The following is a 23,191-nucleotide window of genomic DNA, read 5'->3' as shown; positions in this document are numbered from 1 at the left end:
TGTGTTCACTTTGTCCCCATGTATTCTACACTGTAAGATATGTTGTGTTCACTTTGTCCCCATGTATCCTACACTGTAAGATATGTTGTGTTCACTTTGTCCCCATGTATCCTACACTGTAAGATATGTTGTGTTCACTTTGTCCCCATGTATCCTACACTGTAAGATATGTTGTGTTCACTTTGTCCCCATGTATTCTACACTGTAAGATATGTTGTGTTCACTTTGTCCCCATGTATCCTACACTGTAAGATATGTTGTGTTCACTTTGTCCCCATGTATTCTACACTGTAAGATATGTTGTGTTCACTTTGTCCCCATGTATTCTACACTGTAAGATATGTTGTGTTCACTTTGTCCCCATGTATCCTACACTGTAAGATATGTTGTGTTCACTTTGTCCCCATGTATCCTACACTGTAAGATATGTTGTGTTCACTTTGTCCCCATGTATCCTACACTGTAAGATATGTTGTGTTCACTTTGTCCCCATGTATCCTACACTGTAAGATATGTTGTGTTCACTTTGTCCCCATGTATCCTACACTGTAAGATATGTTGTGTTCACTTTGTCCCCATGTATCCTACACTGTAAGATATGTTGTGTTCACTTTGTCCCCATGTATCCTACACTGTAAGATATGTTGTGTTCACTTTGTCCCCATGTATCCTACACTGTAAGATATGTTGTGTTCACTTTGTCCCCATGTATCCTACACTGTAAGATATGTTGTGTTCACTTTGTCCCCATGTATCCTACACTGTAAGATATGTTGTGTTGTTCAGCGCTATCAGGATTCTCACCCAGTGAGTGCTGGCTAATAACATGGCACAAATGTAACAATAATAAATTTATTGCCAGAAATTAAAGGTTTACAAAATAATCTAATCTTATCTACAAATGTACAAATATATCAAAATTAACAAGAACAATGTAGAGGATTACAAACAAATTTCTGGCTCGGGCCACAAAAATAGTTCTTAGGAACTAGTCGAGCTCATGGGCCAATGTAATTGTTGTATTGTACAGACTACATGACTTGTATCCTTACTTACTTGTTTAAAGGCACTAAGTACTTCTTGTCTTTGACTGAAGTGTCTAAACAGTAGCTGTAGGGCACCAGATACCAGTGGAGGGTAGTCATGCATAGTCAGGTGTAGTAACACTCTCAGAAAAGTCCTACCACCCTGTCCATCAAGATCAAGGTCAGCATGATCTGAGCTGTACATGGTACAGATATAATATAAATTTTGGTTTTAATAACATGCTCAGAAAGGTCCTACCTCCCTGACCGTCAAGGTTAAGGTCAGCATGATCTGAGCTGTGCATGGTTAGGAGGCAGTGCCAGTTAATTTTCCTGATCCTGATCCTGATCCAGTGTCAGTGAATAAAATAAATGCTGGGTTATACATGTAGCGATGTATGCCCCATCCTCTGTATTACTACGGTATATTCACTGGGCACTTTCATTTCAAATTTTGTGAATCCTTAGTACAGCTGAATTTCTTAGACACTCTACATTTGTGGAAGTTACTTCTTGAGTATTATTCTTGACTTCTCCACATTTTTTTAATGCTTGAAATAAAATTACTAAACACTGGAACTTGGAAGGCATATTAACCATTTAAAAAAATATGGTATTTAATAGAATGTAGGATAAACATCAATGAAGCAATGTGAAAAGTTCTCACAAGTAAACCTACTTTAACTGTCAGATGAAAACTTCAACCCCACCCCCCCACCCCCCACCCCCCCACCCCACACACACACACACACACACACACACAAACAATCACATAAGATACCCACATAGGTATAGCTGACATTGTACAGGTAGCCTGCAGTACTTAGCAGTGAACAAAAGTATATCGTCAAAGGTATATCGTCAAAGGTATATCACAAGACAAAACTACAGACACATCAGTTATTTCTTACCTGCCACCAAAGATAGCTTCAGCTTCATCTCCCACTTTTTCCAGGTTGATTCCCGCACCATCCCCAACCAGGCCAGGTAAACTGGATTCTCCTTGTTGGTTTTTACTGTTCTCATCAAACTCTCTCTTGAATATTGACAGCAGGCAAGAAATCCTATAGTCTAGTCTTACATTTAGGATAAACTACAGAAAATAGAAAATTATGGAAGAATTCATAAATTGACAAGTCTTTCTTTCTGGCATGATAGTATGTATATCACTGGGAACTTCAAAGTGTAGCAGGAGCTGTCATAAACGTATGTTTTAATCCCAAGAATAAAATTGTATTGTGAACGTGCGTATGATATGCATCTTTTTTCTCTTTTTTTTTACTTTTTGGGCAGATAACGTTCAGAGGAGATCTGCCAGAAGTGCTTCACTTGCATATCTGGTATATTCTCTTAAGTTCTCACTTACACTTTCAGAGTATCATTAACATATGTTTTGTATATAACTGCTTAGGTCTTGTTATCTACCTATAGACAAAAATATATTACCTGTAAAATCTGGATAATCTTGAGTTTTGTTTCCATGACTAATTCATCCTCTTTCTGAGCCTGTAGGGAGGATGTTACCTTAGAAGAAGAGCCACCACTACCACCATGATGACTAGCTGATGTTGGTCCATTTGGAATCACTCCACCACTACCAAGTACCATGTTGGTCATCACAGCACCAGCTCCATGGATTGCCTTCAATACACCTCCTTTGCTTGCTGTTTGAGTGATATTAAAATGGTAGGCTAACATTAGAAAATAGCAAATCCATAGGAGAAATATCACATGATACTGCTTGAACCTACTACAAGATGCAGAAGGGAGACAAACACATAGAGAATAAAACACAATGTAGGGTATAGTATACAGACAGCATACCAGTGCTTCCAAGACAACCAATGTCATCCAACATTAGACAGCTATTAATCATTGTACACAATTGGAAGGACTTCCATTTGACAGCTGTCAATCATTTCAAATTATTCCTTATTTCAAAATAGTACACTTTAAAAAATGTACTGTGCTTGGACAAAAGCAAAAAACATGCAAATACAATTAATTGGTTGATTGGTGGGGAAAAGTGGTATCAATTGATAGTGAATGGAACCAACACCCCTCCTGTAATACTGGGTGAATCAATTGACAGCGAATTGAACGAACACCCCTCCTGTAATACTGGGTGAATCAATTGACAGCGAATTGAACGAACACCCCTCCTGTAATACTGGGTGAATCAATTGATAGTGAACTAAACCAACACCCCTCCTGTAATACTGGGTGAATCAGTTGACAGCGAACTGAACCAACACCCCCCCCCCCCCTCTGTAATAGTGGGTGAATCAATTGACAGCGAACTGAACCAACACCCCTCCTGTAATACTGGGTGAATCAGTTGACAGCGAACTGAACCAACACCCCCCCCCCCCCCCTCTGTAATACTGGGTGAATCAATTGACAGCGAACTGAACCAACACCCCTCCTGTAATACTGGGTGAATCAATTGACAGCGAACTGAACCAGCACCCCTCCTGTAATACTGGGTGAATCAATTGACAGCGAACTGAACCAACACCCCTCCTGTAATACTGGGTGAATCAACTGATAGCGAATTAAACCAACAACCCTCCTGTAATACTGGGTGAATACAAGGACTAAAAGAATACTAAACATAACAACCACACTGCACTAGAAGCTGGTACTGATGCTTGCCATTCTCTAAATTCTAAATAGTCAAAGTTGCTGGCAAATAACAAGTTAGGGTTTCTTGGCTGCACACACAAAAACTACATATCTAACATCCACTATATATAAATAAATAATAAATAAATAAATACAATATTTGTTTCATAGCAAAGATAGGGTGAAAGATAAAGATACTGATAGTAAACACGTGATAAGATGTGTCTCAGGATGTAGGTTGTTGCATAGGCTTTATTTACTACACCTTTTTTCTTTGGTGGTACAGCAGCTAAAAGTGAAGTTAACAGACAAAAGACAAAAACAAACATTTTGTGATGTTGATAAGGTGAGTCTATAAATGATGATTACAATTAGACAGTGATTATTGGTGAAATGATATATAATGAAAGACATCAGAATACAAGCATTATCTTATCTGTCACTCCACTCAAAAAACATCATTATATAGGAAATCATTCTATTTTAAGTAACACTATCTACTGACAAGTCAATATACATTTCACAAGCGGGTGTACATAGACTTGGGTCAGCTGGTGAGGAATAAACCATTGGTCTTGTCAGCCACCAGAGGGCGCTATATACCTTGAAATGTCACCCCTTTAGGAACACAGTTGCAACTATGATCTGAAGCTACTATATTATGACTTATTTTTCAGAATCAAGACATCTATTCAATGTTTTCATGAATTTATAGTAAACATACTATAGAAAGGGTATTTGATTCCTTAACAGTGAAAATCATATTATATATAAATAGTTAATAAAATGATGACACACTCTTTTCTTTTATAGACAAATTGGTTGATGTGTTGATAATCAATCAAAAGTCACTGAATTGTGATGAAAACAGTAATAATTCTGCTGAAATTTGAGACTTGCACATGTGTGTTCTTGATGATAAAGGTACTATTGTGAAATCAGAAGTTCACAATGATGCCAACAGTATTCCTAAACATGCATAACACACAGAGAAATAAAGACAAGCTATAAAGTGTGCTTTCTGAGATGCATTTCAAGACTTTTGCCAAAATTAAACTTTCATGCGCATTCCTTTTTAGAAAATATTATGTGAGTGTTTGGGTGACTTAACATGTGAAGTGCATACTCAAACTGGTCTAATGAACTGAACAGGTACTATATCTAAGACTCTCACTTTACATGTCTGTCACAGTATAGTTTGAAGGTTAACTTATAACAGTCTGTCTTCATAGAAAAGATCATACCATATTTGTGTGCGACTAAACCTGTCTGTATGTATGTATGTATGTATGTATGTATGTATGTATGTATGTATGTATGTATGTATGTATATGTCTATAAGTATCACTGAATGTCTCAGCCTGTCTGTATGTCTGAATGTCAGTTATTGTGTCACTGGTATCTGGTAGGTGTTCCTGTGTCTATGTCTGACGGTCTCTATATGCCTATCTGTTCATTACTGTCTCAAAATTATCAGAGGTGAAGTAAGATAAACTAATACTGATAAACATAAGATAATATGACGCTAGCAGATCAATTGATAGCATGCTATGACCAAATTTCAGAAAACCAGGAAGTAATCATGGAAACTTCACTGACAGCCTAATTTTACACGAGGTTTAAGAGAGATATCAAAAGAGATCTCCACCAGAGAGGGCAGTCATAAATATAAAAGGAGAAGAACGCATGATGGCATACATGCACATATCTAGTAAACCACCATCATAGCATTCCTTGGTGAGATTATAAAACTGGACAGAAAGGCAACACACACGCCAGGAAGGAAGGAAGGAAGAAAGAAAGTTGTCAATGAAATGTAACATGCTGTGTAAGGCTACAGACTGATAATGAGATACTGCACCTGTTTTTGGTGGTTCTGTTTTCACAGTAGATAGAAAAGAAGAAAGACAGCAGAGCACAGATAATTAGAAAAGCTGTTTACAAGTCAATGATGAATACACGTTATAAAACATAACAAAAGAGACTGTACATGAACATTAAAACATTGCCTATCTGTAAACAGACAACACAACATAAACTTAGAACTTAAAGTGACCATGTGGATAACAAGTTGGTATTTATTTTAGATTTTTTATTGATAAAGCAACTCTATGTTTTTCTACTTGAAAAAACAATGTGAAGCATCATATACCAAGTCATTGTTTGTAGATCAATAAATTACCAAAAATTAAAAAAAATGTATACAATGTTTGTTATTGTATGTACAATAACAAACTTTCCAGACACTTTCTAGCATTTTGCAATTTATTGAGTTACAAACAATGACTTGGTATATTTTGTTTCACATTGTTTTTGCAAGTAGAAAAACACAGTAGAGTAATTGCTTTATGAATAAAAAATCCAAAATAGATACCAATTTGTCATCCCATACATATGGCCACTTTAAAATGTCACATTTCTGATGTGGATGTTTTTATGTTAAACTTGATAAAATGGTATTATCGATATTTATGAATAACACTAACGTGAGAATGTATGACTTTGTACTGTTTACAACAAACATAGAAAGGTTCAAATACAGTTTTCAGTGAAAATCACTGGCTAATATATTATTTAGGACAACTTCTACATTGCCACCTTGGGTGTTACTTTATCTGAAAAACAAGCTTTATGCACTGGCATGGCAAGTGTTTGGCCATCTTAACAGAGTAATATGAATACAATTGCAAATATAGAGTTAGTAATTAATGCTGGAGAGATACATTTTAGTGTTACTTGTCATCCATCAAATTTTATATTTAGTTCCTAGAATTTATGCCTATCTTCATTCATTCATTCATTCATTCATTCATTCATTCATTCATTCATTCATTCATTCATTCATTCATTCATATACCCGTGTATATGTACATCAATGTTTAGGCTTACCAGCTTCAGCAATGGCTTTTTGATCTAGTTTACTGAGTGGTATACCAGCTGGTGTTGTCTGTGTACAATCCAAGATAGACAGTAGAGTCTTGGTGAGTCGTAATAAATCACTGAAACTGTAGAACCCAAAGTAGATCAGATGTTTGGCAAGATTCACCACCTATGTATAAACAAAATTATATGAAATTAGACTCTAATGAGCTGATAGGCACCAAGTTGTAAATTCTGATCAGCTGATAGATAAAGAGTTTAATAAAGAGTTGTACTCTAACTTATCAAAAGCATTATATGCCATTTGTTGTGTGAAGTGTGGTGACTGGTATGGTTCAGAGTGGCACGGAATACAGTGGATATTTGCATAGTTTTGTATAATGCAAGGATCCATGGTAAAATGATGGATAGGATGTTATTTCCAGTATAAATGTAGTCATGAGTGATATAATGTATGATGTGATGCACATCGCATGATGGCATTGATATGTACATATACTGTTGTGTGTGAAGTTGTGTATGGTATGAGAAAGCATGACAGGGTATAGGGAATAAGGTATGTCATATGACTTGTATGGCATGAAGTTGTCTTATATCTGTAGGCTTAAATATCAACATAAGGTGTAGTCTTGTAACAAGACTTCAGACCTGTGTTCGGAAGGTTGTCGAACAAAAGCCAAGGATGACAGTGCACATCTTGGTGCACATCTCAGTGCAGCATAATTAGCTGTGGTATTAGAATTTGTAACCTTTGCATATTTTATACTCATCCAATGGTAATCATAAAAGAGAGCAAAAGATAAAGTCATATTATACAGGAAGTCCAGGTATATATGGGTGTCTCAAAACAACATCTGCGAGTAAAAAGTGCTACTAGCAGTTTCAACAAAACACTGTTTGCGACCTGTAGCACTTCGGAAGTCCTATAAGTCAAGTCTGGCCCTTTTTAATAGAGACTATTAAGTACCATAGGTACCATAGTGTCAATGTTGAGATTTTAAATACACATTTTGATAGAGTGAAATCATACCTCAAAGGTAAGTTTATTCTGTTCTTTGTCAGCAAATGACCAACTGGAACCAACTACATTACATAGATAGTCTTCCACAAACATGATTGTCTGATGAAACTTAGGTTTGACTTCTTCTTTGGCTTGGTTGGGACCAGTCTGGGTGTTAGAATCATAGCTTTGAAAGAGAAACAAAGAGATATAAATAAACATATGGTGGGGTGGGGGTGATTAGTCATGGTGGGTTGGGTGAACTGTCCGGGTTTTGGACTAATATCTTTGGAAGAGAGTGATAGAATCAGATACAAATCAACATAGGAGGGAGGTGGTGAGATGAATAGTAAGGGTGGGTCCTGTATGTATACAGGGATCATAGCTTTGAAGGGGAAACAAAGATGTAAAATAAACAGGTGGGGTAGGGGTACAGCCTGGATGTTGGAAGGAGAATCACATAATCAGATACAAATCAACATGGTGGAGGTGGTGAGATGAATGGGGACCTGTATGTATACAGGGATCATAGCGTTGAAAGGGTAACAAAGATATAGATCAAGACAAGGTATTAGGGATGGGTGAGTGAATAGTGAGGAGGGAGTTGGGACCAATGTGGGTGTTGGAATCGTAGCTTGGAGGGGTGAGTGGGGTGAGAGGCATATTAAAGTGTTGGAATCAAAACTGCTATGGAGACGTGTGAAAACTGGGAGGATGCAGAAGAAGGGGCATTGGTTGGGACATGGGACGCTTTGATGTAAGCCAGAGAGATGATATCATAATGATTGTAAAGAGAAAGACAGTGGGATGTATGTGTCAGAATGGAATGGGGTTTGTTGTCGGCAGGATAGTACCGGTAGTAAGAATGGAACAGGGTTTGTTGTTGTCGGCAGGATTGTAGTAAAAATGCAAAAGCTACTTTCCCTCTATAGTGAAAACTACTACAGAAAAGAAACAAATACAAAATAATCCTGTGTAAGATTTCACCATTCAATATATTTCAATGTGTCATGATCTAGCTGACATTACTTCCTTACTTCACTGCTGGCAAACACAATAAACACCGTACTATTATCACTACCAGTAATAACATGTGTCTTTCTTGAAACTATTTTCTGGGAGTTCAGTTTCAACCTTGTACATTCATCAAGTTACTGTTACCCTTTAACAGACAGTATAAGTGATACTGATTTACGCTCTGTGGTAATAATTTAAGCAAGATACCATTGGCACCTGATAAATTGAGAGTCTGTTTTCATTTAGTTTGTACGTTTTATGTTTGTTGAACTTACAAGCTTTATAAATTATACATCAGTGTGAGTACTCTTGACAGAATTAGTGGAGCACTCACAACAATGCATCTCTCAGTTTACTGACAAAAGTGACCACGATCTGACTATATACAGAGAAGCCTAGATAAAACTGAAAATATTGTTAAAATCAATTCACAAACTGACAAGACTTCAAATGGTAATATATGCGAGATAGCTGATGATGAATAATCCCATGGTCTTTATAACCACTGACACAGGTTACAATACCCTGGCATTGAGATTTTGGGGCAGTCAACTTTTGTACATGACATGGATAATAATATAAGTGTGCATTTCAACAACAGTGCATGTATTCTGGAATCTTGGTACCAAATACTCACATATATGAACTTAATAAGGAGACTAACATTTTGGCCTGCCAATTATTCAACAGAGATTTTATGGTCATCAAGAGTCTTTGACAAATTTCAAGAAAGGAACTGAATGAAAACAATGACATTTATCATGATTGAGTGTCATGTTGTATGCTAAATAGTGATTAAAGGGGAACAGTCTGTATTTTGATGATCCGTGGTGATACATTTACATATTGAATATCATTAACTGATATTGAATGATGGCCAGCAAGTGTTCATTGACAAGCTCTCATCAAGTGTTCATTGACAAGCTCTCACCAAGTGTTCATTAACAAACTCTCACCAGGTGATCATTGACAAGTTCTCATCATATAGTGTTCATTGACAAACTCTAAGTGTTCATTGACAAGCTCTCACCAAGTGTTCATTGACAAGCTCTCACTAAGTGTTCACTGACAAGCCCTCCCAAAGTGTTCATTGACAAGCCCTCCCAAAGTATCGTTGACAAGCCCTCACCAAGTGCTCAGTGACAAGCTTTCACCAAGTGTTTGGATATGATAGTATGACAACTATTCTTTTGTGTGTGTGTGTGTGGGGGGGGGGGGGGGGGGGGCTAAAATTAGAAAATGTCAGTTACTGAAGTGTTCATATGAAATTGAAATAACTAAAAAACCCTGTAAATGCCTGAATCCTTGTCCACTGTATCAATCAGTTAATGGCAGCAAGTCAGCACAAAGTGTATCAGGACAAGTGCTCTTACTTAAGTCTCAGACAAAACCAACTTGGAAACCCCTCCCATCCACATCTGTCTCTTGAATGCAGAGTGTGAATTTTCTTGGGGCGTTTGGGGCAGTTATCCAGGGACAGATGTCCTAGAAATTGAACCAGTAAAGTGGCATGGAGTTTCACAGTTCAATACAGACTTTTTGACTTTTTTATAATACAGTACAAGCGTAACAATATCCAAGGGTACTGTTGAGAAAACAAACTTTTAGAATTTCAAATACATGCATACATATTGTATCATAACTAAACTCACAGATGATGTATGGATAATTTGTATGTTTCTGTATTAAAACACACATGCACAGTCCACAACAAAAGTCTTAGTCTAAGACCAATAGCACTTTCACAAAAAAATATACACATGTCAATCATTTGAATATAAAGACTCTACAGTCTGTTTGAATTTTCAACATTTGTAGAACTGCTTGTATCATGTGTTGTGTCTTCAAGCCAAAAACTATGTTTGTGTCAAACTCTGAAACTTCTTGTCATTCTGCATATTATAATGTTCACAAGACATGCTTGTAAAAACCAAACCAACTAAACTAAATTCACTCTTTTTATCTTTTTTATAATTGAATTCTTTAAGAAGGCATGCAGAGAGTAGCACCTTCAGAATCACAGCAAACTTACAACTAACATCAAAGCATTGATGAATAGAACCTGTTACAAACAGGGATATTAAACATTGGATTAAGAACACTTGGCTCAGCATGTTGGAACAGCAGAGACTTGTATTACATTTCATGGTTTGATAAGAACAGTTGTATGGCCTCTTTATGTGTACATGAAATGCCAGGGGAACTTCAAATTTGTTTGTGAATGTGAATAATTACATAAAATGACCATATAACTGTTTTTATCAAATGATGGAATGTAAATACTCATCTATGTACTGGCAAGTGTTATTAATCTAATTCATTCGTTTACTTTCCCTGTTTGTACCAGGTTCTGTTCATCATTGCTTCAATGTCAGCAGTTGTATTTATTGAAATGTAGGGTATGTTTATGTAAAAGTATTTGTCACTCTAGTTACTCATAGGAGTTCACTTCAAGCTCCTTTTAGGTTGTATGTTAGCAGTCACACTAACTCTACTGATAACTAAAGGTTTCTTTTTTTAAATTAATCTAACATACTAATATGTAAAACAAACCATGAAAAATTTAATATTTAAATGTTTGTAAATAAATGAATGAATGAAACTTACGTCCTTTTAAAAAAAAGTAAGATAAAATGATATAAGAAATAAAAGTTCTGAAATGATTACCCAATTTGTGAATATGAAAAAGCACACACTGTCTGGTAATGAAAAAAATAGAAGTTTTATAAATGGGTGAAAAAATCTCAGAAAAAATGTATCTTACTTCTCTGCGAATAAAAGTCTTTGATATTTGGAGTATCTGTGAAAAATGGATCAATGGAAGTTTGCTTGTAAAAATTACATAAATTACAATTTTATTTACAATTTATGACAATGAATGAAATTATTGAACGTACATTACTGTCAACTTTCACCTGATTGGATCTGAACAGGTCAAAGGTTACATGTCATGTGATCGTATGTCAGAGGTCATGCGAAATCAGCAGGATTGTGTTGTCATTTCATTATAAAATAAAAGACATTCTTCTAAGTATACCTTACACTGCATTTCATCAATTTTGTTATTTGGGTCAACATCTACAGTAACAACACTATTAAAACGAAGACAAATTATTTATGAAAGTTAATTTATTCACTTTTCAAGTGATTACAAAGTTGCTATTATGATGGGAATATTATTGGATCGCTATGGAGATAAAAATGAAAATTTAAAATATGCAAGTTGGAAACCATGTCAGTAGTATATATAGTAGCAATGCGTTCAACAATTAATGTCCATGCATCCACATACTGAAATGTACAAAATAATCCATTTCATAGAGTGAGCCAGGATAAGTAAGTGTTTCCAACTTCTGTCACCATCTTCAAGCAAGGGCATGGTGAGGGGGAGGGGTTGGGGAGGAAATGGAACCTCTGCCATGCCATGCCGCCTGCTATAATGCAGCTCAAATATAATGCTAGGGATAGGGTAATTGTAATTAATGTATCTGAACATGAGAGTTCTAGCATAATATCTACAAGTTGTATCAAATATTGTGATCAATAAAGACACATTTCAGAAAATAGTTATGGCAGAGGATGGAATAAACAGAAAGACTGACAACAACTACTGCAGCAGAAGTAGAGAGAGAAAGAGAATGACTGCAGCTGTGTTGAGGCAGGAAGTGAAACAGAAAAGATGAGAAAATAGGAAAATGGAGAGAAAGAAATAAACTGACAGTCAGATAGTGACCCAGTCAGGAAAATATGAGCTAGAAGTAGAGAATATGAAATGTCAGGGAGACAAAAATGATGTCAGGAAAGTGAACAGATATAGATGAAGGCATACTAATATGTATCTACAATAACATACACACAATGTATGTAATATACACACATGTTCACATACACACAATGAGAAATAGGACAATGATGGGTTGAACAAGAGTATGGCAAGGATGAACGGAACAATCTATTTCCTTTCTTGATTAAAATTCCACATCTACATGACCTCAAATCCAAGTTATTTCTATGATCCTGATTTGTTTCAAAGTATATCTGGAAAGTTGAACTTGAGTTTCACTTCAACATAACATGACAACTCTCATGTTCATGTATTGTGTTAATTCATAATGATGGAAGAATATAAAATGCCATGCACGTAAGCGTGATATACACTTCTATGACTAAACTTGCTGTGGTAATACTTACTCTTCAATGGTTATCTTGGTTGGGATTTCTGACCATAATCTAGCATACTTGACTGGTGTTACTTGCTCCTGAGGGTCACGATCAACATGCATGTGTAGCATAAGTCTGGTGAAAGATGCTCGTAAATCATACAGTAGGAGTTCATCAGACATACATCGTAAGATTAGATCGGTGTCTAACTGTGGGGATATGCTGTTGATGGCTAAATACTGCCTATCCAAACACATTCTAGAGAACAGATCCAGTTGGTACCTTGAAAGGCAATAAAGTTTATGAACAGTTAGTGACTACTATGTACATGATGTTTCCTTGCTCTGAATTTATATATGAATCCTGACCTGACTTTGGAAATAACTATTCAAGACTACTGTATACTTAAAATGAATCTGAGCGGTCTGGAAAGCTTGAACTCCTGAAATAATATTACATTACAGTTCAAAATATTTGTGCCCATCAGCCACCGATGCATAATGTGTATCTCTCATCTTAGAGGGAATAGCAACAACAAACTATTCCTTAACAAGTAAACATGTTGTAACAGGTTTACTTGTCAGGCTGTCGGAATTTTCAACATTTCACATCTTTCAATTTGAAGAGGTTTTTCAGAGTAAACTTTACTTTTTCCAGGATTTTCCCAGAGTGGTTTGTATTTGAACTATGGCTTTCAGATGTTTTCCAGAAGCATGGTGAACTCTAGTGATTAACAACATTTCAAAACAAGTTTCTAAAAAGTTTGGAATTAAAGTGTAGTACCTGTAATATAATAGTATATCTATATCTTCTTTGACATTTTCAGCAGCCCCCATGGCAAGTTCTCGGATCCCTTTTGATTTGTAACCGTTGTCCCAGAAAAGGACCACATCTTCTTCTTCTTCTATTGTAACCATAGGTTCCATGTCTTCCTCTGTTTCTCCATCTCCTTCTACCTCAACTTCTACCTCTACTTGAGTGCGTACAATTCTGTCAATACATTACATGAATAGCAAAACATACATTACACTGTCTGCCTCAGTTTAGATAGTCATTGCATGTGCTTGTTGTCATCACATATAGCAAATAGAGTGCTGTAGGTTGACTTTGATGTTAAGTGTTGAAGCTGTTCCCGACACATTTAAAGTACTCTATACCCTATAAAGAACCATACCTATGATATTCTATTTACTGTTTAACAAACACAAGTGACTACCAACAGTTTACCTTCGATCTGTTAATCATCAAATACAATACTGAAATTCATATATTTGGCTGGCATATTCAGCCCATCACATGTTACAGGTAATATACACACAATTACATACAGAGATAGGGCTATTCAGCAATATTATCATACATGATATACTCACAATCATGTATATTACATTATTGAGTTTATTTGTACTGGTTCACATGGAATACATCACAAGCTATGAGTTCTTGACTACTCTATTGCTACTTACCTTGTCTCAATAAGAATATCTTGATTTTTAGAACTAAGTACAGCTTTGCAAATCAACTCCTGAGTCACTGGTATAGCTTGATTGTTGGACACGCAAAGATCCGATAGATAATCCAGAAATCTACATCACAAACAACAAAACCAATCAGAGATAAAAACCACACAAAGGTTGAAAACTAAGAACACCAAAAGTCTACAAAAAGGAGAGGCCATTTGAAATTCACCACTTAATCAGTTTTTTTAAGGAATTTTCCCCATGTACCAATTTGGAGGTGTGGTAAATGTAAGAAATGGAAGACCAAGGTGATATTGACAATACCTGATAAAAGAAGACAATCTGAAGTTGTTAAAAAAGTTAGATGTTTTTTTTTTAAGTGTGCAAGAAAGAAAAGATATGCAGAAATAATGTGCCTATGCTGGCCACAACTATAAATCAGGTGCAAACTATATAGTGTGAAGAATCTAAGTACTGTCACAGCAATGTATATTTCAAAAGATGTTTTTTTTATGTCAAAACAAACAAAAAATAATAGGCATGTTTTTTAGTCATGACATACTTTTGAAAATTTCAAAAGTCTCTTACTGCAGAGTAGGTGTCAATGTTAAATCATGGACCCTACATGTGTAGGGTCTATGGTTAAACTTTCTAAAACAAATGTTTAATGTACTTTTGATCAGTTGACATCAAAGGAGATACCGACTTCTAAATTATCAAAACTTTCTCAGCTTAAACTCCACTTTTCAATGCACTGTGAGCAAATTGTCACGTCAGTGCGATGTATGAGGTCGTTTCTGCTATACAATTGCATAGCAGATACGCCCTTATTGCACTGACGCGACGAAATATGGTCTGAGTCAAAATGACGATATCATGATTCATAATTTCTCCTGGAAAACTTGCATTTCCATTGCAACTGATCAAAAGATGGCACATGACAGGTATATTTTCCAAATTATCAAAATCACAAAATTTCAATATTCTTGTTATATGCTGTGTATGTGTACACTTAGATATCATACACTTCATATTAAAGACAAAGAAAACATGTCATTCTGTTCTCATGTAAATTTGGAGAAAGAATGTGCTTACTTGCAAAATTAATGGCCACTAGAAAGTTGTTGAAATGTTTGTGATATGTGCACTCTTTGATAACTGATAGCTTAATAGCAATATTAAAATCAAATAAAACTTATCTTATAATGTACAAATCAATCGTACATAAATAATAAAATACCGTAAAATGAAATGCAGAAATACAGCACTACAGCAAAAGTATCTCCCAATCAAGAATTTCAAGGTTTATATAGCAAGACTGCTCGCTTGTGTAGTAACCAGTTGACAGGCAGAGGAGGTTTAAGACAAAGACATAGACTGCAAAGAGTTACATAGAAAACACACATACATACAATTACACCCATATGCATACATACATGCATACATACATACCTACATACATGCATACATACATACGTACGTACGCACGCACGCACGCACACACAGACAGACAGACAGACATACATACATACATACATACATAGTCATACAAACACACACATACATACATACATACATACATATACATACATAGTCATACAAACACACACACACACATACATACATACATACATACATACATACATACATACATACATACATACATACATACATACATACATACATACATACATATATGTACATAAAGTCACACGCACGTATGCATGGGTGTGTGCTTGCATGCACATGCGCATGCATGTATGAGCATATGCACATGCACACACACACACACACACTAAAGTACAAATTTACTTGATACACACGCACGCATATATGCACACACACAAAATACCCATCCACAACATAGTCATGAATGACCATACAACACACATAAATACATGCATGCCCTGCATTGTGTACATGTCTACACTCGTGCATGCACACACACAAGCACGCATGCAATCATGCATGCACGCACGCACGCATGCATGCATGCACGTACGCACGCACGCACACACACACACACTCACACACACGCACGCGCGCGCACACACACACACACACACACACATGAATACATATTACATACAAGAAGACAGGATATGAGCAGACAATACCTATCCCTTGCCATGTGACTACAAATATGGCAATAGAGCAAAGACCTGCTGTTTGTGGGACAATTGACGGTTGGTTAGTCACTGTCACAAAGCTAGAATAAGCAAATAAAATCTAGTATTGTTATAACAATACACAAATAAACAAGTGGAAATCCTACAGAAGCTAAAGAAAACTATATAATAGGGAAATAATAAGACCGATAGAACATTGATATATTGCTTTAAGTTTAAAGTCACACCTGTGATCACCAGAACGTACACCGGAGAAACTGGCTCGGGGTCTGAAATAGAGATGATGGGCATGGCAATAAGATATTCTGATGGGCATGGCATATGATATTCCAATTGTGAGTATGGCACAAGGCATTCTGGTTAAAGGCCTAACACCCAATTGTTTTATTGGTTTGGCAAACAGCATTCCTGATTGAGCACACAGCAAAAGACATTCTAGTCAAAGGCATAGCAAGAAAGGTTTTTCATGGGTATGGCACACAACATTCCTAAATGGGCATGGCAAAAGACATTCAGAGTAACATGGGCAGTACATACATTTATATCTTGTGATAATTCATGACACATTTTGATTATAAGAATGGCATGCAGCCATTCTCATCATGGATGTGGTATAAGACATTCAAATACTACTCATTGTATTGGACGTTTGAATCACAGGATAATGATTTGGATCACAGCATAAGACATCCCCCACCATGGGTATAGCATGACATGCTGGTAATGGACATGGCATAAAGGCATTCCAACCATGGGTCTGGCATAAAGGCATTCCAACCATTGGGCATGGCATAAAGGCATTCCAACCATTGGGCATGGCATAAAGGCATTCCAACCATTGGGCATGGCATAAAGGCATTCCAACCATTGGGCATGGCATAAAGGCATTCCAACCATTGGGCATGGCATAAAGGCATTCCAACCACTGGGCATGGCATAAGACATCTGTTTCATGGGGTCATGCTATAAACTATGTTGCAATTTACAATAATTTTAAATCTATACTTCAACCCACATCACCATGGCTATGCCTGTGTAGTTTATTTTTAATTTGCTGTGAAAGTCACAACAACCCAAAACAAATGTTGCATCTTTCATTTGTTATTGTACTTTTAAGCCGTCCTGAAAATAAAACTGTCTGTGCATGTTGTCATCTTCAACTGAAACAGAAAGGTGTCCCTCATGCAGATATCAAAACCAAGCAAACATGCTACATGTGGTACACAAACAAGCTGTGTAGAGGGGTACAATCAATCATTCTCTGCTTTTCTCAGCTAGAAGAGAAGATCTTGCAGCTTGTGGCATTCACTGGCTCCTTGGATTATGGAAAGGCACACAATACAGCAGAGTGCACAACTTAATATTTTCTATGCACAGAGTAAGCTACTGTGGAAAACAATAACATTTCCAGAGATTTCATTTTCAATGAAAATCAGTTGGGTTTCATTTTTACTAATTTGACAATATATTATGTGTATGATACACAATGTCAGGACTTGGGTATTAGTAACAAATGTTTCCCTTGTATTGACACTATAGCAGAAATATGTGTAAATAAATCCTGGTGAAAGTATCGTATTCCACAGTAACAAGGCTGAATATAGTACGGGTTGAACCAGGAAAAAAGTATGGCAACCTCACACTTTGCCATGCAATGTCATTCATCCAGCAAAAAGAATCAGAACTATTCAAATGCTATAATACATTATTTAAGATATTGACAGATAAATTTTTTGTTCATCATAGTCCAGTTTTCAACAACTGCACCAAGAACTAGTCTGTCCAGCACAGTGATCTACATGTTACATTAGATGACCTGGACCATGATAAACATCTGACATCGATCAAAATTGAACACAAGCTCAGGTAATTCTTTTCCTTTTTTTAATACACCTAACTGATATGCCAAGTGATGAATCAATCAATTTTTATGACTTAGAAACCTTGAACTACATCAGTAATGCATTGACATGTCAAAATTCAAGACAAATCATGTTGGTGAATTCCATACCTACAACTATGTTTTAGCCATTCAGAAAGGAAGTCACACTATTACATGAAACTGTATTTATGAAAAGGATAGTTTCACTTATCTCAAAGATAGCTATATATTTTGTTATGACCATCTTGATATCTTTCTCTAACAACACAATATGTTTATTAACAACTGGTACAAGAAATTCATTCTCACAACATAAACAGTTTTATCACTATTTGTGGACAGAATTTGTTTCACTCTGACAGAAGTCTTTGCCACCTTCCTATCAATAACTTGTTAATTAGTCAAACAACTATTTGTAGAACAATAGACGACTGTCCTCTACAAAGACTATAACTGTAAAGTCTCAGTCACCTTCAATTGATAGATGGAAATTCAAATGCTAACTGTTTATCTCTATGTATGCGATTTCTTTGGAACTTACTTTAACTGATGCAAATCTAAGTTTCTGGTTCCACAATGAGATCAGATATTTGTTTTCTGGATCAGTAATTCACATTATGTTTAAAAGTAATGAAACTTACAACAATTTGTCAATTTCATACAAACTTCCCAATGTCTTAACGGCAAAGTACCAATGGAGATACAGTCATCCATTCCCAACCCCTAGCTTGCAATCTCACAGCATTTTGAAAATCATAATAAGATACAACACATGGATAGCAATTCTGATTTGTTAACTAGTGTTAAACCTGTATGTACATTTCTGTATGTTTATTTATGAGACATCATCACTTGGCATAGTTGTACAGGAGAAATCTTGGCAGCACTTCATGTAGTCATTTATCAGTATCATAATACTTGGACATTTACATTTTCTATGAATACACTACATCCTTAAAGACTCCCTTCTAAACTATATCCATGCAAACTAACACTTCCTTAAAAGCCAATGATTCAATCCCAAGTTTTACCATTAGTGTTATCTTATCCATCCAGCCATAAGGATTATTTTCTTGTTCTAGATCAACTTGTTCTTAAAGCTTTGCTAGACAACTATTTTTTACACCTAAAGTTTAATGGTATTCTGACATGAGCCTTTAACCCCCACTCTCTTACCTGCATTCTTTACTCTTCCTTACAAGACTAACAAAGGTCTCAATTTCAGCTGAGGTGATGTGTTTTTCTAGTAGTTTCCTGTTATTATGTAGTAGTGCAGTGATTGTGTCTTCTGCTAATACATCATAACCGATCTGTTTCTGCATAAACCCAAACTGCTTGGCTACATACTCCTATCATGCAAGACACAAATCAAAATATCAACAAAATTCCAACAAGACCCTGTAGCATTCATATATTATAATATTTTCATGTTACTAGTACAATGTATTGTAAATTTTGAGTGGCTAGACTAGACTAATTAATGTGTATCTATTTTCTATCCTCTCACTCTTCAGAAATGTTCAATATGGGTGTCGACTAGACTAAACTCAACTCAATTCAATTCAATTCAATGCGGTACAAAAATTCAAAAGTTAAAACAATTCTTGTAAACTGTATTGAATACTGAATATTACATGTAAGGACTGGAATAAACAAACTTTGTGTCAGTTTCACATAAAAGCTAGGCACTTCAAACATGGTTTCAATAATATCCTGAATTTTCATGGAATTTATTTTCACAGTTTTTGCTAGTGTGGATTTTTGATAAAAATAAAATTTCTTACAAATATACTCTTTATTCATGGATACTTTCTAAAATAGGTGAAAATTAGGTACATGAAAAACAACCAATTTCTCTTTTCAGAGAAAATTTAAATGCCTTGAAAATACAGTATTTGATAGTACTTGAAGTTCACAATTTGATTAGTATTTAAGGCCTTTTACGTACCTGGTTCTTTCTATAGTCTTGTTGGGATAGTCTGATAATTCTATAACATAATCTAAACATGTGTCTTAGTGGTGCATGTCTTTGATCCGACAACTCATCCATGGTAAGTAAAGGCCCCTCACCGCCTTCAGTAAATGGTGCTTTGAGTAATTTGAATATCTGTAACAAAAAACAAACATCACACCATACTGAGGAAAGAGTTCTCAAACCCATATCTCATGTATTCTACAATTCTTACATATCTTATCTATTCTTCTACACTTCCAGATATGTTATCTACAGTGTGTCTACATCTAAAGTTTCACAGAGTTTCTCAGCTACTTCCCAGCAATATCACTAAATACAAATGTAAGTTTTACTAACAATTTAGTTTTGTACTTTTATAGTAGTTATCATTGTAATCAACGGCTAACTTACATTTTTTAGGATATCTTGTTCTCTAAGTAGTTTTTGTCTGTCTCTGTTTGGGTTGGTGACCACAATTGCAAGAGGATCGCCTCCATTGTTTGGTTGCTCCGACACAAAAAATACAAGGTCTGTCAGAAGCTGAGTTACAAATCTGAAAATAACATCCAATTTTAGTACAACTGTAATGTCTAAGCTATTGTTTTTCAAAAATGCAATGTATTAATTGAACTATTTCATGTCAGGTAGTTTGTCTTTTCAGAGTTTGATGGAGTTTTATCATTAAATATAAAATGCAGATGGGGTATTAAATTTACCAGTGTCTAAATGGTGTTAGACAAATTATACCACATTTCTTAAATTATCACATAACAAGTGCTTGCACCATTAAAACTGTTCACTCAATCATTCAGTAGTATCTGTGCTAACAAAATATACTAACAAATATTAAAATTTGATGATCAATATAAAATTATGTAATTTTTCTTCATTTTTCTGGATTAATGCACTACTAGTGAAGTGACAGTAACTTTATCATAGACAATTATGAAAATTCTGTACAGTGTATAAAATGTTGAAACAGAAGTACTTATATCATTGGTAAAGGTTAACTGAGATAACAAAATACGGTAGTAGCCCTACCTCCTTTCATTCTGAGTAATGGAGGATTTTTCCATCTTGACTGAAATAGAACCTAATACTTTACTGGCATCATTGGCAAAGTCTAAATCTCTAACTTCACTGGCAGCGACTGGTACAATAGCAAAGGCTTCTTTGTCTTCTCGTACTGTTGCAGTACCAATCTGTAAAACCATATAGTACATTCAATTATGTTGACGGAATGAATACAGCGCCCTCTACAGCTGAAAACACCACTTTGGACCTTACCTTTTTTCCACACACTTTGAAGACTATATAACACACATAAAATAACACATGTAACAACAGTTTGGTTTTCTGATAATTATATACACGCCTTCTAACTGCACCAAAGTTTGGAAGTAAAATCATAAAGCCATTACTGTGTTTGGAGAGCAGTGTATTGATTTTTACCATTTGAAAAGAATTGTCTTCCTTCCTTCCATAAAAGTAAACTTGGAGGGATATTTTGACTCAATTGATATATTTTGTTACCTTTAACATGGTTGGTTTTTCTTCTCCTTTGTCACATGCAATCTGTGTACTGTGAACCCATGTATTGGTACACAGATGACGAAGTCTCACGTAAGAATTTCTATGAATCAAGAAAACAAGTTTAGCTATGATGGGATGCAATACATGGAGTGTGTCAGAAACTGTTGTAAAAACCACAATGCTCTTAGCTGTGAATCATTACTTTTCAAGTTTTCACCTGTTTTCACACCTTTCATTTGTGTGTTGAAATACCAACACCTGAACTTTCTTAAACACACATATTCACAAGTATAATATTCTGTGTTGATCAATACTAGCTGACGAGATATACATTTCTGTTCATCGACTATTATGGTGTTAGAAACTTAGAATTTTAGCATTACTTTCTGACATTTTAAAGCTGTCAAATTTAGTATGTGCAATTCTACAACACCTTCCTTTAATTTAAATAATGGAAATAAATATGTGCAACGTTTAAAGTAAAAACATTTTAATGAGTGGTTTCAGCTTTTCAACCTAAGAAGGGCAGTATAAATTAGGGATACAAGTGAGGTGACTTCCATGGATATTTTCTGATGTGACCCACCAAAATTATGCAACAGGGTATATGGAAATTGATGTAAGTTTTACCGGAGTCCCCCATTCTGTTACCACAGATTTCAAAAACACTGAATAAGATCAGATAAAAAGACAACTGACCTAGGTACTAAACAATCTCCTCTTTGTAATGTTGTAGCATCTAATTCAAATATTGAGGCAATGTCATGGCCATGTGGTACAGGCACTAAATGATACACTACACTTCCCTGAGGACCTCGGAGCTTCTCTCGTGTGCTATCATTTTGTGGATCATGGTCTACCTGTCAAGTAAAAACAAAATCCAAACGTTTTAACAATTCTACTCTTTTCCTAGACTGTAAGATACGTTGTGACGTTTCGTTCTCACTGGCCTCCTCTCATCTCTAGGGGTTGGCCGATGTTTGAGGGCGCCCCGTCACGGCGTACCTTACAGACTACTCATTTCCTTACTTTCATACCAGGTTTTCAGAACTCCTGCTAATAGAGTAAAAATATGAGTTCACCTGGGAATTCACTGGGGTTTCTCTACTTTGTAGGGTTTTTTTATTCGTTCTCTTTAGCAATTATTCAAAACTGCATATTTTATCCATGTATTTTTAATTTCAAATTTTGTATTGTATGATTTTTATCTCTTTTATCCTTTTGGACAGCACTTTTGAAATATTTTTAAAATAGTGCTTTAGAAATAAAATAAATGTTCAATTTTAAGGTATTACAATGTGTCTATGAACAAGTGGTGCCTACCTCTGCAGCCAGGTACTGACCAGTAGCCAAGTGTTTAAATCTAAATAAACTATTCCAGTGACCAGCACCACCACGACATGGATCATGCTGTACCACCTAAAAAGAAAATAAACAATAATATCAACCAATTAATTACTAATCAAACTGGTAAGCAATAACTTAGAACAAATATAAATATCTTCTCTCTTCATAAGAAGACTGA

At 35.6% G+C, this 23,191-nt stretch overlaps 1 protein-coding gene across 2 annotated transcripts in view; it reads right to left on the bottom strand.

Annotated features, from left to right (window-relative positions):
- LOC144453392 (inositol 1,4,5-trisphosphate receptor-like) overlaps positions 1 to 23,191 on the bottom strand; it is a 145,799-nt gene that overhangs the window by 51,506 nt on the left and 71,102 nt on the right. For both annotated transcript variants that reach the window (XM_078144679.1, XM_078144686.1), the window contains exons 9-27: positions 22,990 to 23,085; positions 22,366 to 22,526; positions 21,667 to 21,766; positions 21,175 to 21,335; positions 20,545 to 20,686; positions 20,128 to 20,286; positions 19,356 to 19,528; positions 16,525 to 16,566; positions 14,175 to 14,294; positions 13,492 to 13,698; positions 12,739 to 12,990; positions 11,312 to 11,347; positions 7,561 to 7,717; positions 6,540 to 6,699; positions 5,512 to 5,526; positions 3,916 to 3,939; positions 2,472 to 2,689; positions 1,937 to 2,118; positions 1,057 to 1,222 (exon numbers count right to left, since the gene is read on the bottom strand). In XM_078144679.1, coding sequence (XP_078000805.1) covers positions 1,057 to 1,222; positions 1,937 to 2,118; positions 2,472 to 2,689; positions 3,916 to 3,939; positions 5,512 to 5,526; positions 6,540 to 6,699; positions 7,561 to 7,717; positions 11,312 to 11,347; positions 12,739 to 12,990; positions 13,492 to 13,698; positions 14,175 to 14,294; positions 16,525 to 16,566; positions 19,356 to 19,528; positions 20,128 to 20,286; positions 20,545 to 20,686; positions 21,175 to 21,335; positions 21,667 to 21,766; positions 22,366 to 22,526; positions 22,990 to 23,085 — 2,571 coding nt within the window. The remainder of the gene's footprint in view (positions 1 to 1,056; positions 1,223 to 1,936; positions 2,119 to 2,471; positions 2,690 to 3,915; positions 3,940 to 5,511; positions 5,527 to 6,539; positions 6,700 to 7,560; positions 7,718 to 11,311; positions 11,348 to 12,738; positions 12,991 to 13,491; positions 13,699 to 14,174; positions 14,295 to 16,524; positions 16,567 to 19,355; positions 19,529 to 20,127; positions 20,287 to 20,544; positions 20,687 to 21,174; positions 21,336 to 21,666; positions 21,767 to 22,365; positions 22,527 to 22,989; positions 23,086 to 23,191) is intronic.

The sequence above is a fragment of the Glandiceps talaboti genome, chromosome 1 (assembly GCF_964340395.1).
Source record: "Glandiceps talaboti chromosome 1, keGlaTala1.1, whole genome shotgun sequence".
Lineage (NCBI taxonomy): Eukaryota > Metazoa > Hemichordata > Enteropneusta > Spengelidae > Glandiceps > Glandiceps talaboti.
This window is presented reverse-complemented; position numbering and strand designations above follow the sequence as displayed.